Source organism: Lepidochelys kempii, chromosome 12, assembly GCF_965140285.1.
Source record: "Lepidochelys kempii isolate rLepKem1 chromosome 12, rLepKem1.hap1, whole genome shotgun sequence".
NCBI classification, from domain to species: domain Eukaryota; kingdom Metazoa; phylum Chordata; order Testudines; family Cheloniidae; genus Lepidochelys; species Lepidochelys kempii.
The window spans coordinates 3,121,011-3,136,589 of NC_136391.1; the positions used below are offsets into that span (position 1 = coordinate 3,121,011).

Sequence of the window (15,579 nt, forward strand, 5' to 3'; positions counted from 1 at the left end):
TGGAGGCAATCTCCCCTGAAAACAGGGCTCATTCATGGCTTTGCCACAAGGCCTGAGCCCGGGGCAGTGTATTATGCTGCTCCTAGAGAAGACTTGAAAGCCGTTTGTCATGAGTTCCCTCCAAGGCACAGTGGACTTCCCCCACCGTGCTGGTGCAGCAGTTATGGTAGCCCGCTCCCCAACCAATCGCACCCACAGGTATGGGGTGGGGTATAGGAACCCCTCCCCCGGCACCTTTGAAGAGTCAGGCCGAAGGTAGCTCAAGGTGGAGATGCACCAACTGGAGGCTTTCAAAACCTCAGCCACGCTAGTGCTGAACAATTTCTTCTTTTTTTTAATCCAAAATACCTGGTTTAATATTTGGATAAAGTGCTGTAAGAAGTTTTGTTTAGTGTTAACTTTAGAACAATCTTCCCAAGAACAGACTGACTTGTGAGCCTAGATGGACTGTTTGTAATTGGCAACAGAAAAAAATGTCAATGAAGGTGTTACAGACTTATTCAGAGAAACATGGATACACTCCAGCTGTAACAGTTTTATCGTAACAGAGAACAGGCTGCATAAAGGCCTAAATGACTAGCCCATGGCAGACGGCTTGCCTAGAGAGGTGAAGATCAGAGCTGGAAGCACACACAAGCTTAGAACCACAGCACAAAAAAGTAATTCCCTAACCAGATGCACATGAGAATCAGAAAGAAGTGAAGGCTTTGGGCAGGTGGCTTCAGTAACTCCCATGCAGGAGGACATCTATATCACCACTGCCATTAAAGTGCAATTGACTTCTCTTTACCTGGGACAGGCTAGAATCCTCCTTTACTTCTGGGTATAGAGGTGGTGGCTTAGGGTAGACCAGGGTATTCTCAGCTGTTCGGGATGGAACAGTGGTAGGAAGGAACTACAGAAGTGACAGCTGCCTGTCGATCAGCAAAAAGCCCTCTAGGGACTAAAACAGGAAAGATCCCCATGGACAGTTATAAGAGAGATGGAGCCAATCTGGGAGTGAGTAGGAAAAAAAGAAAACACATGGGGATCAGAGGGGGCAGCAGTACCTTGCAGGTGTCCTCATGTATGCTCACATTCAGGCCTCTACCTTCAGCAACGGAGAACTTCATGCAGCCAGACACGACGGAAACACTTCATTGTTGTGTTTGCTTTAAGGCCTGCTGAGCTCTTAAAACCAATTTCCATTCAAACTGTTCCAATTACTTTTTAAATAAGTGAACTGGAGTTTTAGCCATGTAACTCTTTCTCAAATCAATGGGAAGCCATGGGCTTTAAGCATAGCCCAAGAGATTTGAATGCAGCCTCAACCTCTAAAATTGGGGTGTATGGGGGGAGAACTATGGAAACCCAGCTCATTGGTTATAAGATGACATACACTGTGGAAGAAGAGACAAAATGGGGAGGGGCTCAGCCTTAAGAGTTGGTTTCATCTGACAAACAGTGGAAAGCCAGAATTGATCAATATGGCTTCAGTGGTGTGCAGGAGAGTCTATTCAGGATTAAATATCAAAGTCCACTTCCACTCTGAAGAGTGACTGTGAAAGAAGAGACATCATGGGGTTCCATGTTTATTGATCAGTTGCTAAGAGACAACTCTTAGTTTACAAGGAAAAAGGGTTTTTTGTTTTTGTTTTTTTTAAAATGAGCTGTCCTTCAGAATGGAATCTTTCCTTCCTGCATATGACCAGGAGTGCTGAGAGTTCAGTTTAAGTATACTCTCCCGACACCTGGGCACAACCCCCGTGCTTTCAGGAGGTTACACAGGTATAACTAAGTCTCAAACCCAGGCCAGTTAGGGCTGTTGATGCACAAGGAATTGAAGTCAGCCTTCTCTCTCTCTCTCAGCTCTGGAGGAAAAGCAGCAATTTCAGATTCCTAACAGCTAAGACTGGTTGTCTCTCTAGTAGCAGGGATAGGAGACTACACACCACGATCAGGTCAGGCAAAATAAGGGGCCATTTTTCAGAGCAGAATCTTAGCGTAGGAGGAATCACTCTACTTCTGTGCGAATGGCACTTGGGGAGGCGTGGGAGGGGGAGAATGAAGCAAGCCATGTTTCCAAACAAGATTAAAGTGAGACACGACAACCCCAGAGAGGCACTGATCTATCTTACATGCCCTAACAGCACCACTCCTTTTTCTGAAGGGAGATGAGATTCCTGACTAGAAAGAAAAGCCAGAAATTATTCAGGCTTTGATATCACGAGTTCCCTAAAGCTTTTCCGTTTTACTTGTTCAGAAGCAAATTCAGACCCTCTGTGTTATTTTTCTGCAATTGTTAGAGACAAAACCAACCCCCAGAAGTGGCATTCAGAGGCTTAGATTGTGACTGTGTAATCAGTATCCCTCATGCATGCGCTCTCTGGAAAGTGCTTTCTCCTTTCATGCTCCTATTGCTGCAAAGGTGGTACAGGCCCCTCATCGGTAGCACTCGGACAGGAAAGGAGGAATCAATTTTAAAAATACGTTGGTGATGCAAGTCCACACAGGCTGAGGGTTAATCATCTGGGATCTCAAGCTGGTTTTCTAGGACATTTGATCAAAAGCTGTTTTTCAAGCAAGACTTGTATGCCATATTCACTCCCCCTACAACTACCAATCTGGAGGAGCAGCATGGGCGATGGGTAGAACAGGCTGGGGAGGCTTAACCTCCCCTAGTGCAGCTGCTGCTGGCGGACGCCGCCGGTTGTGGGTTTCATGGTGGAAATTTGTGCTTATTATGCACAAACTGCACTACACACGCCAGCCCGGGGCTCTTCCAAGCAGGTTGGGTGGGGGGGCTCAGGGCTCCAGCCACCAGGGGAGAAGTGGGTGGCAGCGGAAGGGGCAGAGCTAGGGACTAGGCTCCCTGAATAGGGGCTCCACCCACTGCCCATGAGGAGCAGACTCCAAAAACCTTCAATTACATACAGAGTTTTCAGCTTCAGTGACCTTCCTCGAATGACGGGAGCAAAACAAGCAGACATGCTGTACAAATGGACAATTGGGCTGCAGTGGCTCACACAGCTCAAGCTTTTGCTCTACCCCACCACAGTGTGTAAGGACAGGTTTCCCTGTTTACATGAATGCAGTGATGCTTTACTTGATCTCCTTTCAGAGTGGGAAGACAGGGTCTTGATCCTGTTCTAGCTCATTTAAAAACAGTAACTGAACTAGGTTATGAAGCCTTCTCCCCTCCCAAGTAAGGGATGGGCACAGAGACGCCACTTGGCGCCCAGTGCTCTTGGTCCAAGTTCTATCATTCTACATGCAGTAGTTCTGCCAAGACATTTAAAGCCTGAAGGGTGCCTGTGTAGGGGAGAGGGTGCATAACACGAGAAGATACTTCTGAAGAGAGGAGCAGAAACCAGTGACATCCCTGTCAGAGAGGGCAGGTGGCTTTGGCTACGATGTGTTGATGCCGCTAGCTGAGGCCTTGTACATGAGATACATTAAATGACAGAGTCAAGTGCTGTGGTTGAAAGTAAATATTCCGCTTGCCCCAAGGACCCAAATGCACTTCCCCTTCCTCTTGCATCAGAAAGTCCAAAGACCATTGAAGGGAAGGCCGTCTGCTCCACCACATTTACTTGCTGACCTGGTGTACTGCATGAGCTAGGTAACCCACGTTACCAGATGTGACCCCTGCCACGGAGATCCGGCCATCTTTTGTCATGTATATGGAGAACTCCTTGGTTAGTTGCTCCACCTAAGGGGAAAAAACAAAAAAGTTCTTAGTTCTGGGGTGTCCAAACTTCACCTGACTGAAGGGCTGCTTTGGCAGCTTGCCAGGGCCTCAAGTCACAATCAGTTTGCCTAAAATGAAGGTGTAGCCCATGGAGACTGAATCCCAGCATGCAGTGCTCCATCCTGATTCTAGCAGTAGATAGGTAGAGACTCAGCACTGCATGTGGGGAATTGTAGTTTATATGAGAGTAGGTGGCTTCCCCAGGTCACATCACAGAGCTCTGAGCTGCACTCGGCCTGCAAACTGTTCTTTGGCCAGCCCTGAAACATACTCACTAGCACTGTGGCACATAAGAATGGCCGTATTGGGTCAGACCAAAGGTGCATCCAGCCCAGTATCCTGGCCATTATCTTTGAAAACTCATGGCGATCGGGGGAGGTCCCGGACGACTGAAAAAAAACTAATGTAGTGCCCATCTTTAAAAAAGGGAAGGAGGAGGATCCGGGGAACTACAGGCCAGTCAGCCTCACCTCAGTCCCTGGAAAAATCATGGAGCAGGTTCTCAAGGAATCAATTCTGAAGCACTTAGAGGAGGGAAGCCTGGCTGTTTAAAAATAGCCAGAGCTTCGCGAACCAGCTGAGCAGCGGGGACAGCAGAGCAGCTCACAGCAGGAGTTTGCCTGGGAGTTCGCCTGGAGTGAGCCCAGTGAGGCTTATGTCTTGCAAACTGCTCTGAGGAAAGCTCATAGTAGGAAGGTGATATGGAAGGGGGGGGTTCAGCTGTTGTGACCCGCACTGGATGTGCCATGTTTGTCTTTCTTCCACAGGACAGAAGCGACTTTGTCTGTACAAAGTGCAAGCTGGTCTCCATATTGGAAGAGAAGATTGAAGGTCTGGAGCAACAGATAACGACCCTGCGTTGCATACGAGAAACTGAGGATTTTCTGGACAAAACTCAGGATAGGCTTCTAGGGGCACAAAGCTCTACAGATATAGAGCAGGTTGCACAGAGGAGCCAAGAGGCCAGTGAAGAAGCTTGGCAACATGTGACCTCCAGAAGAGGTAAGCGGAATGTCCGGGTTCCAGTAACACAGACACAGGTAACTAACCGCTTTCATGTTCTCTCCACAGGTATCGTTGCGGAGAGTGGACCAGATGATATGTCTGGGGCGAGAAAGCAGAAGGAGACTCCGCTGGTTGGAAGGCATGAGATGCTATGTCCTGAGGTTGGGAGTTCCACGACCACCACTCCCAAGAGGAGAAGGCGGGTGGTGGTGGTCGGGGACTCTCTCCTCCGGGGGACTGAGTCATCTATCTGCCGCCCTGACCGGGAAAACTGAGAAGTCTGCTGCTTGCCAGGGGCTAAGATTTGCGATGTGACGGAGAGACTGCCGAGACTCATCAAGCCCTCGGATCGCTACCCCTTCCTGCTTCTCCACGTGGGCACCAATGATACTCCCAAGAATGACCTTGAGCGGATCACTGCGGACTACGTGGCTCTAGGAAGAAGGATAAAGGAGTTGGAGGCGCAAGTGGTGTTCTCGTCCATCCTCCCCGTGGAAGGAAAAGGCCTAGGTAGGGAGTGTCGAATCGTGGAAGTCAACGAATGGCTACGCAGGTGGTGTCGGAGAGAAGGCTTTGGTTTCTTTGACCATGGGATGGTGTTCCATGAAGGAGGAGTGCTGGGCAGAGACGGGCTCCATCTTACGAAGAGAGGGAAGAGCATCTTTGCCAGCAGGCTGGCTAACCTAGTGAGGAGGGCTTTAAACTAGGTTCACCGGGGGAAGGAGACCAAAGCCCTGAGGTAAGTGGGAAAGCGGGATACCGGGAGGAAGCACAGGCAGGAATGTCTGTGAGGGGAGGGCTCCTGCCTCATACTGGGAATGAGGGGCGATCAACAGGTTATCTCAAGTGCTTATATACAAATGCACAAAGCCTTGGAAACAAGCAGGGAGAACTGGAGGTCCTGGTGATGTCAAGGAACTATGACGTGATCGGAATAACAGAGACTTGGTGGGATAACTCACATGACTGGAGTACTGTCATGGATGGTTATAAACTGTTCAGGAAGGACAGGCAGGGCAGAAAAGGTGGGGGAGTAGCACTGTATGTAAGGGAGCAGTATGACTGCTCAGAGCTCCGGTACGAAACTGCAGAAAAACCTGAGTGTCTCTGGATTAAGTTTAGAAGTGTGTGCAACAAGAGTGATGTAGTGGTGGGAGTCTGCTATAGACCACCGGACCAGGGGGATGAGGTGGATGAGGCTTTCTTCCGGCAGCTCACGGAAGCTACTAGATCGCATGCCCTGATTCTCATGGGTGACTTTAATTTTCCTGATATCTGCTGGGAGAGCAATACAGCGGTGCATAGACAATCCAGGAATTTTTTGGAAAGCGTAGGGGACAATTTCCTAGCGCAAGTGCTAGAGGAGCCAACTGGGGGGGGGGCGCTTTTCTTGACCTGTTGCTCACAAACCGGGTAGAATTAGTGGGGGAAGCAAAAGTGGATGGGAATCTGGGAGGCAGTGACCATGAGTTGGTTGAGTTCAGGATCCTGACGCAGGGAAGAAAGGTAAGCAGCAGGATACGGACCCTGGACTTCAGGAAAGCAGACTTCGACTCCCTCAGGGAACGGATGGCCAGGATCCCCTGGGGGACTAACTTGAAGGGGAAAGGAGTCCAGGAGAGCTGGCTGTATTTCAAGGAATCCCTGTTGAGGTTACAGGGACAAACTATCCCAATGAGTCGAAAGAATAGTAAATATGGCAGGCGACCAGCTTGGCTTAATGGTGAAATCCTAGTGGATCTTAAACATAAAAAAGAAGCTTACAAGAAGTGGAAGGTTGGACATATGACCAGGGAAGAGTATAAAAATATTGCTCGGGCATGTAGGAATGATATCAGGAGGGCCAAATCGCACCTGGAGCTGCAGCTAGCCAGAGATGTCAAGAGTAACAAGAAGGGTTTCTTCAGGTATGTTGGCAACAAGAAGAAAGCCAAGGAATGTGTGGGCCCCTTACTGAATGAGGGAGGCAACCTAGTGACAGAGGATGTGGAAAAAGCTAATGTACTCAATGCTTTTTTTGCCTCTGTTTTCACTAACAAGGTCAGCTCCCAGACTGCTGCGCTGGGCATCACAAAATGGGGAAGAGATGGCCAGCCCTCTGTGGAGATAGAGGTGGTTAGGGACTATTTAGAAAAGCTGGACGTGCACAAGTCCATGGGGCCGGACGAGTTGCATCCGAGAGTGCTGAAGGAATTGGCGGCTGTGATTGTAGAGCCATTGGCCATTATCTTGGAAAACTCGTGGCGAACCGGGGAAGTCCCAGATGACTGGAAAAAGGCTAATGTAGTGCCAATCTTTAAAAAAGGGAAGAAGGAGGATCCTGGGAACTACAGGCCAGTCAGCCTCACCTCAGTCCCTGGAAAAATCATGGAGCAGGTCCTCAAAGAATCAATCCTGAAGCACTTGCATGAGAGGAAAGTGATCAGGAACAGCCAGCATGGATTCACCAAGGGAAGGTCATGCCTGACTAATCTAATCGCCTTCTATGATGAGATTACTGGTTCTGTGGATGAAGGGAAAGCAGTGGATGTATTGTTTCTTGACTTTAGCAAAGCTTTTGACACGGTCTCCCACAGTATTCTTGTCAGCAAGTTAAGGAAGTATGGGCTGGATGAATGCACTATAAGGTGGGTAGAAAGCTGGCTAGATTGTCGGGCTCAACGGGTAGTGATCAATGGCTCCATGTCTAGTTGGCAGCCGGTATCAAGTGGAGTGCCCCAAGGGTCGGTCCTGGGGCCGGTTTTGTTCAATATCTTCATAAATGATCTGGAGGATGGTGTGGATTGCACTCTCAGCAAATTTGCGGATGATACTAAACTGGGAGGAGTGGTAGATATGCTGGAGGGGAGGGATAGGATACAGAAGGACCTAGACAAATTGGAGGATTGGGCCAAAAGAAATCTGATGAGGTTCAATAAGGATAAGTGACGGAAGAACCCAATGCACAGCTACAGACTAGGGACCGAATGGCTAGGCAGCAGTTCTGCGGAAAAGGACCTAGGGGTGACTGTGGACGAGAAGCTGGATATGAGTCAGCAGTGTGCCCTTGTTGCCAAAAAGGCCAATGGCATTTTGGGATGTATAAGTAGGGGCATAGCGAGCAGATCGAGGGACGTGATCGTTCCCCTCTATTCGACATTGGTGAGGCCTCCTCTGGAGTACTGTGTCCAGTTTTGGGCCCCACACTTCAAGAAGGATGTGGATAAATTGGAGAGAGTCCAGCGAAGGGCAACAAAATTGATCAGGGGACTGGAACACATGAGTTATGAGGAGAGGCTGAGGGAGCTGGGATTGTTTAGCCTGCAGAAGAGAAGAATGAGGGGGGATTTGATAGCTGTTTTCAACTACCTGAAAGGGGGTTCCAAAGAGGATGGCTCTAGACTGTTCTCAATGGTAGCAGATGACAGAACGAGGAGTAATGGTCTCAAGTTGCAGTGGGGGAGGTTTAGATTGGATATTAGGAAAAACTTTTTCACTAAGAGGGTGGTGAAACACTGGAATGCGTTACCTAGGGAGGTGGTAGAATCTCCTTCCTTAGAGGTTTTTAAGGTCAGGCTTGACAAAGCCCTGGCTGGGATGATTTAACTGGGAATTGGTCCTGCTTCGAGCAGGCAGGGGGTTGGACTAGATGATCTTCTGGGGTCCCTTCCAACCCTGATATTCTATGATTCTATGAAAGTGATCAGGAACAGTCAGCATGGATTCACCCAGGGCAAGTCATGCCTAATTAATCTAATTGCTTTCTATTACGAGATAACTGGCTCTCTGGATGAGGGGAAAGCAGTGGACATGTTGTTCCTTGACTTTAGCAAAGCTTTTGACACGGTCTCCCACAGTATTCTTGCGAGCAAGTTAAAGTAGTATGGGCTGGATTAATGGACTATAAGGTGGATAGAAAGCTGGCTAGATCGTTGGGCTCAACAGGTAGCGATCAAAGGCTCCATGTCTAGTTGGCAGCCAGTATCGAGTGGAGTACCCCAAGGGTCAGTCCTCGGGCTGGTTTTGTTCAATATCTTCATAAATGATCTGGAGGATGGTGTGGATTGCACCCTCAGCAAGTTTGCAGAGGTCACTAAAGTGGGAGGAGAGGTAGATACGCTGGAGGGTAGGGATAGGATACAGAGGGACCTAGAGAAATTAGAGAATTGGGCCAAAAGAAATCTGATGAGGTTCAACAAGGATAAGTGCAGAGTCCTGCACTTAGGACGGAAGAATCCCATGCACCGCTACAGACTAGGGACCGAATGGCTCGGCAGCAGTTCTGCAGAAAAGGACCTAGGGGTTACAGTGGACGAGAAGCTGGATATGAGTCAACAGTGTGCCCTTGGTGCCAAGAAGGCTAATGGCATTTTGGGCTGTATAAGTAGGGGCATTGCCAGTAGATCGAGGGATGTGATTGTTCCCCTCTATTTGACTTTGGTGAGGCCTCATCTGGAGTACTGTGTCCAGTTTTGGGCCCCATGCTACAAGAAGGATGTGGAAAAATTGGAAAGAGTCCAGTGGAGGGCAACAAAAATGATTAGGGGACTGGAACACATGACTTATGAGGAGAGGCTGAGGGAACTGGGATTGTTTAGTCTGCGGAAGAGAAGAATGAGGGGGGATTTGATAGCTGCTTTCAACTACCTGAAAGGGGGTTCCAAAGAGGATGGATCTAGACTGTTTTCAGTGCTACCAGGTGCCAGAACAAGGAGTAATGGTCTCAAGTAGCAGTGGGGGAGGTTTAGGTTGGATATTAGAAAAAACTTTTTCACTAGGAGGGTGGTGAAACACTGGAATGTGTTATCTAGGGAGGTGGGGGAATCTCTTTCCTTAGAGGTTTTTAAGGTGAGGCTTGACAAAGCCCTGGCTGGGCTGATTTAGTTGGGGACTGGTCCTGCTTTGAGCAGGGGGTGGGACTAAATGACCTCCTGAGGTCCCTTCCAACCCTGATATTCTATGATAATTCTATGTTTTCCCTAATGCAGCCACTAGCAACCCAGAAGGGACCAACTTCTTTTTCAATGAGAGGACAAGCTGCTCCTTCAAGGCAATGCACTGAGCAGACCAGCATGCAGCCAGCAGGAATCTCACACACACAGAGCAATCCAACAGGACTGGAATTTCTCCTGGAAACTGCCTTAGGGCAACCTGCTTAGGTCCCACTGGGATTCCCCCAAGGAGACTACATGAAAGTCAGGTACATCTTATCAGTTTAATTTAACACTGACCTGAGACATATTTAGAAAGAAAAAGCCAATGCTGAAGTGGGAGATTATTTCGTCATCAGCTCCCCACACCTGCCCATGAACAGCATGTGTTCCATAAGCCCAGCCTGCCGTGGATATCCATGTGCTTCCTGTTCCCTCAAGTCCAGGGGAATTGTTTTTCAAGCAGATTCTTGAGAATCGCACTTACCTGTTCAGGTTTCAGCCCTGTGTAACAGAACATGCCGATCTGGTCAGTGATGTGTTGCCAGTTGTGGGAGGAGCCTTCTTTCTTGAGGTTGGCCACCAGTTGGTTGCGCATGTCAATGATTCGGTTAGCCATCCCCTTCACCTCTTCCAGCCTGCAGGAGGAGCAACAGGAAGGAGATGCATGGACATCAGATTCAGACAAAGGTGAGGCAGGACAACAACAGAGACTAGCATGCAGTTGACTACCCAAGGAAACACTTCTAAAGCTTCCCTCTTCACAATTCACACTGGGCACCAACCTGAGATGCTGAAATGAAGTTATGCACTGCTGCTTGAAACTGGTCATGCACACATTCAACTGAGAGTGCTACAGGCAAAAGATCACTTTGGTGGCTTCAGTTAAAGAGGCAGAGCAAGCCTAGTGTTTTAGTTCAGTGTGGGAAGTTGAGTCCACACTGCTTTAGGAGCTGCCTCTCTCTCCTGTGATCAGAAGATGGGAGCTCTTTATTAACCCAGATTATGCACAGTGAGTGTGATATGGACTCCAATCAGAGGGGACCAGAGTGAGATCACCATACTCACAGGGTTTCCCATTGCAGAGGGTTGATTGTTAAGCACACTCGAGCCATGAAGTTTAAATATCAAGGGGCTCATCATGAACAGAAATATTTCTGATGCCATCCAGGACAACGTCCAGTTCTACAGACCTTACTGATCAGTCCACCTGTTCAAACAGCACTGCTAGGGTCTATGTTTGGAGCAGCAGCAGCAGCGGGAAGTCAGCATAGTCAGAGGAAGGAGAGTATGCTGTATTTAAAGGAACTCCCCTCCTGGAAGAGCTGGACTATACACTGGCATCTCCCCTGCAGCTCTAGGTAGAGAGGTGTAAGTAGCTTTTCTGTCTCTTTGCTCGCTATCAGCTTGGTGCCAGAGCTCCCTGGCATCGTTACTGCAACAGAGGAGACCCATGCAGGGAAGCACCTTGACAAGTGTATTTGACTGGGAGTCTTGAGGGGCAGTGTTCAGTCGGAACTACATTTCATTTTAACAACAGTCACTGAGCAGGCATGGTGGGAGACTGTGCCCTGTTTAGAAGTTTCCCTCAAGGGTAAGCCTCTTGAATTTCCCCCTTCTTTGGCTGATGACGCCCCATTGTGGCTGATGGGATGGGTCACCCTAAAGTACCCTCCACTGGGGTTTCATTCCTTTGTGCTCCCTATCTACAATGGAGAAGCTGGTTTAGCCTGACTTTTTCAGTACTTTGTCCTGAATAATTCCTATGCAGCACCTGTCTCATCATGAGCAGACTAGAAGCAAACAGTCTTCTGAAGGAGAGTTGCCTTACCATTCCTTCCGCAGGTCAGGACTCGTCAGGATGGTGGAGGCAATACGAGCTCCATTGATGGGGGGGTTTGAATACATGGGGCGGATCAGGATCTTCAGCTGGGATTCCACCCTCTTGGCCTCATCCACATCCTTGCAGATCACTGAGAAGGCACCCACACGCTCCCCTGAAACACAGTCCAAGTTAGATGATACCCATCCTACCACAACAGACAATGTTGTAGGCCTCCAGCATTTGGATTAGACTTGCCCTGGGACACCACAGCAGTCCCCATTTGCAGAAGGGACATCACAGGTAGAGTAGCATGAGCTTCCCCAGTACCCCAGCTCTGACCAGATCTCCCTTCTGTGCCAAAGGGGAGTGCCTCTAGGAGGCGAAAGGTCATGGATCTGGTAGGCATCCACCAGAAGGTAGGGATTTTTGGTCACTCATGGTGCAGGTGGCTTTCACATCTGCAATCTGCAAGTGAAAGGCTCCATATCTCATCATTAACCTCTGAGCCATCTTCCTTTCCCACTGCTTACCATAAAGGCCCATGTTCTTGGCATAGGACTGGGACAGAACAACATTAATGCCTTGCTCAATAAAATGACGCACAGCCCAGGAGTCCCGGTTTATGTCCCCGCTGGCAAAGCCCTGGTACGCCATGTCAAAGAATGCAAAGAGATTTCTTTTCTGCAAGGGAAAACAAAGATTCAATCACTCACCCTTCTAATGGCTGAATGTCCAGGGTCACCTATGAGCTGTAGGAATTAAGTCAGCAGCGTTACTAGATATTTATGCAGGGCCTCCCCCATATGTTACTGCACCAGCTGTGGGCCATTTCCACAACCACCAGGGCTCCTGGCTACTAAAAGGCAGCACAAAGTGGCACGCATAGTCACACATTATGGAGCACATACCAGTGCATTTGCATTCAAGGTGTGTACACACTAATCTTTGAGCTAAATACTTTGAGAACTGTGTGTCTGAAGGGAAGATTCATCATGTTAACCCCAGAGTATGTGACAGTTAGTCAGGTTGGTTGGCATCCTCCTGTCCCCCATCACTTCCTCTGTCCAATGGCCAAGATGGCACGAACATTTAGCTGGGTTCAGTGTTTTAGTCTTCTGACCCCTTCCATGACAAACATATTAATGCCCTAATGCTTTAACACAACTTAATAAGCCAACATCACTGGGTTCCCTTCTTCAATTCAGGAACCAAGCAATCATTTAGTAGCAGTGTCACCCTCAGCAAATCCTTACTGAAGTAGGAGTCTTTGGCCCTGGTTTACTAGAAACTGTTTCCAGTGCCACTGAGCCACAGATATATGCCATAGGCCAGGGTTGGCCAACCGGAGCCACATGCAGCTCCTCGGAAGTTAATATGCGGCTCCTTGTATAGGCACCGACTCTGGGGCTGGAGCCACAGGTGCCAACTTTCCAATCTGCCAGGGGGTGCTCACTGCTCAACCCCTGGCTCTGCCACAGGCCCTGCCCCCACTCCACCCCACTCCTTCCTGCCCCTTCCCCCTCGCCTCCTGCATGCCACGAAACAGCTGATTGGAAGGTGTGGGGAGAGAGGGGGAGGCGCTGATTGGTGGGGCTGCTGGTGGGTGGGAGGCACTGGGAGCAGGGGTGGGGGAGGTGATGGGGGGCTGCTGATGTATTACTGTGGCTTTTTGGCAATGTACATTGGTAAATACTGGCTCCTTCTCAGGCTTAGGTTGGCCACCCCTGCCATGGGCCTTAATATAAAAGGTATTTTTGGGGAGGGGGGAGAGAGACATTCTTCCTTGGCAGCTGGTCTCTGAAGTCTCAGATCTACAGATCTCCTGTTGTCGGCCACAAAAGTTTAGCTTCCTAATTTGAATCCCAAGTTTCAGCCTTCATTCTACTAGCCAATGTGTTGGACAAGATTCCTTTCAGGAATAGGAAAACCTACTTCAGCTAAAGAGATTGCCCTTTAAGTTGCTCGATAAAGAATGACGGTATCAAAGTAACACTCTATTCATCAACTCTTCTGTGTGTATTCAAACTCATCTTTGCTTGGTTTAGTGAAGTCTGTTCCTGGACATTCTATAACAGATTTAAAAGTAGCTATACTTGAATAAAAAAAAAACTTCAGAAACAGACTTCAAAGAGAAACTGCAGAACTAAAATTCATTTGCAAATTTAACACCATTAATTTGGGCTTGAATAGGGACTAGGAGTGCCTGGCTCATTACAAAAGCAGCTTTGCCTCTCCTGGAATTGACACCTCCTTATTAATTATTGGGAGTGGACTACATCCACCCTGATCAAATTGGCCCAATCAACACTGGTTCTCCAGTTGTGAAGTAACTCCCTTCTCTTCATGTGTCAGTATATAATGCCTGCATCTGTAATTTTCACTCCATGCATCTGAAGTGGTTTTTTACCCACAAAAACTTATGCCCAAATAAATCTGTTAGTCTTTAAGGTGCCACCAGACTCCTCGTTGTTCCTAAGGATGGAGATTCCACCACTCCCTAGGTAACCCACTCTAGTGCTTCACCACCCTCCTAGTGTAATAGTGTTTCCCAATATCCAACCTAGACCTCCCCCACTGCAACTTGAGACCCTTGCTCCTTGTTCTGTCATCTGCCACCACTGAGAACAGCCTAGCTCCATCCTCTTTGGAACCCCCTTTCAGGTAGTTGAAGGCTGCTATCAAATCCCCCCTCACTATTCTCTTCTGCAGATTAAACAATCCCAGTTCCCTCAGCCTCTCCTCATAAGTCATGTGCCCCAGCCCCCTAATCATTTTCGTTGCCCTCCGCTAGACTCTCTCCAATTTGTCCACGTCTGTAGTGGGGTGAACAAAACTGGACACAGTACTCCATGTGCAGCCTCTCCAGTGCTAAATAGAGGAGAATAATCACTTCTCTCAATCTACTGGCAATGCTTCTACTAATACAGCCCAATATGTCGTTGGCCTTCTTGGCAACGAGGGCACACTGCTGACTCATATCCAGCTTTTTGTCCACTGTAATCCGCACTCCTTTTCTGCGGAACTGCTGCTTAACCGGTTGGTCCCCAGCCTGTAGCAGTGCATGAGGTTCTTCCTTCCTAAGTGCAGGACTCTGCACTTGTCCCTGTTGAACCTCATCAGGTTTCTTTTGGCCCAATCCTCTCATTTGTCTAGGTCACTCTGGACCGTATCCCTACCCTCCAGCGTATTTCCATAGAATGCTGAGTGTTTGACCTGTGAGTATGTGATGTGAATTCTGCTTCTGCACCGTCCAATACACTTGGGCTCCCCTCTACTTTAGACAGGTAAGGTTGCCATCCAAGTTGACAAGGGACAAATGGGCCATTGCTCAATAGAGACCAAAGACTACATAACAAGACTTTGCTCTAAGAAAGTCTAGGAACGTGGCACAATGTCAAAAGTAGTATCAACACAGATATGACATACACACCAGGCCACCCCATAACTCACCTTCACCACAGCAGCCAGCTCCTTCCATTGCTCTGGTCGGGGATCCACACCAGTGGGGTTGTGAGCGCAAGCGTGGAAGAGAATGACACTCTGCTCGGGAATTTTCTAAAGAAGATGTTACAGAGAGTGACATGAGACAAGAGATGTTTAAAGCGATGTTTCTTCTTCAGCTGCCGATAACTAAGCCACAGGCAAGCAATGAGTTAGAAGGCACAGCAATATCAGAAATGAGGAGTAAGAGGTGAGTAGCAGTAAATCAACTTGTGCTCAAGAGTGTGATGAGTTTTGTAGAGCCTTTAGAGAAATGGTTCTTAATCAGGGGGTACATCAACTCATCTAGATATTTATCTGGGGTTACAGCAGGCTACAAAAAAAGCACTAATTAAGTCCATACAAAATAAAATTTCATACAGACATTTCCGCTCTGTATACAATACACTGAAATGTAAGCACAGTATTTATATTCCAATGGATTTATTTTTATAATTAAACGGCAAAAATGAGAAAGTCAGCAATTTTGCACAGTAATAGTGTACTGTGACACTTTTGTATTTTTATGTCGGATTGTGTAAGCAAGTAGTTTTTAACTGAAGTGAAACTTGGGGTACACAAGACAAATCAGACTTTTGAAAGGGGTACAGCAGTCTGGAAAGGTTGAG

At 48.1% G+C, this 15,579-nt stretch overlaps 1 protein-coding gene across 1 annotated transcript in view; it reads right to left on the minus strand.

The window, feature by feature from the left end:
- Nucleotides 1-430: 430 nt before the first annotated feature.
- Nucleotides 431-15,579, minus strand: part of GOT2 (glutamic-oxaloacetic transaminase 2) — a 34,828-nt gene continuing 19,679 nt past the window's right edge. The window contains exons 6-10 of the mRNA XM_073307151.2: nt 14,921-15,025; nt 12,001-12,151; nt 11,477-11,642; nt 10,133-10,283; nt 431-3,691 (exon numbers count right to left, since the gene is read on the minus strand). Of these exons, the coding sequence (XP_073163252.1) occupies nt 3,569-3,691; nt 10,133-10,283; nt 11,477-11,642; nt 12,001-12,151; nt 14,921-15,025 (696 nt within the window). The 3' untranslated portion in view covers nt 431-3,568. The remainder of the gene's footprint in view (nt 3,692-10,132; nt 10,284-11,476; nt 11,643-12,000; nt 12,152-14,920; nt 15,026-15,579) is intronic.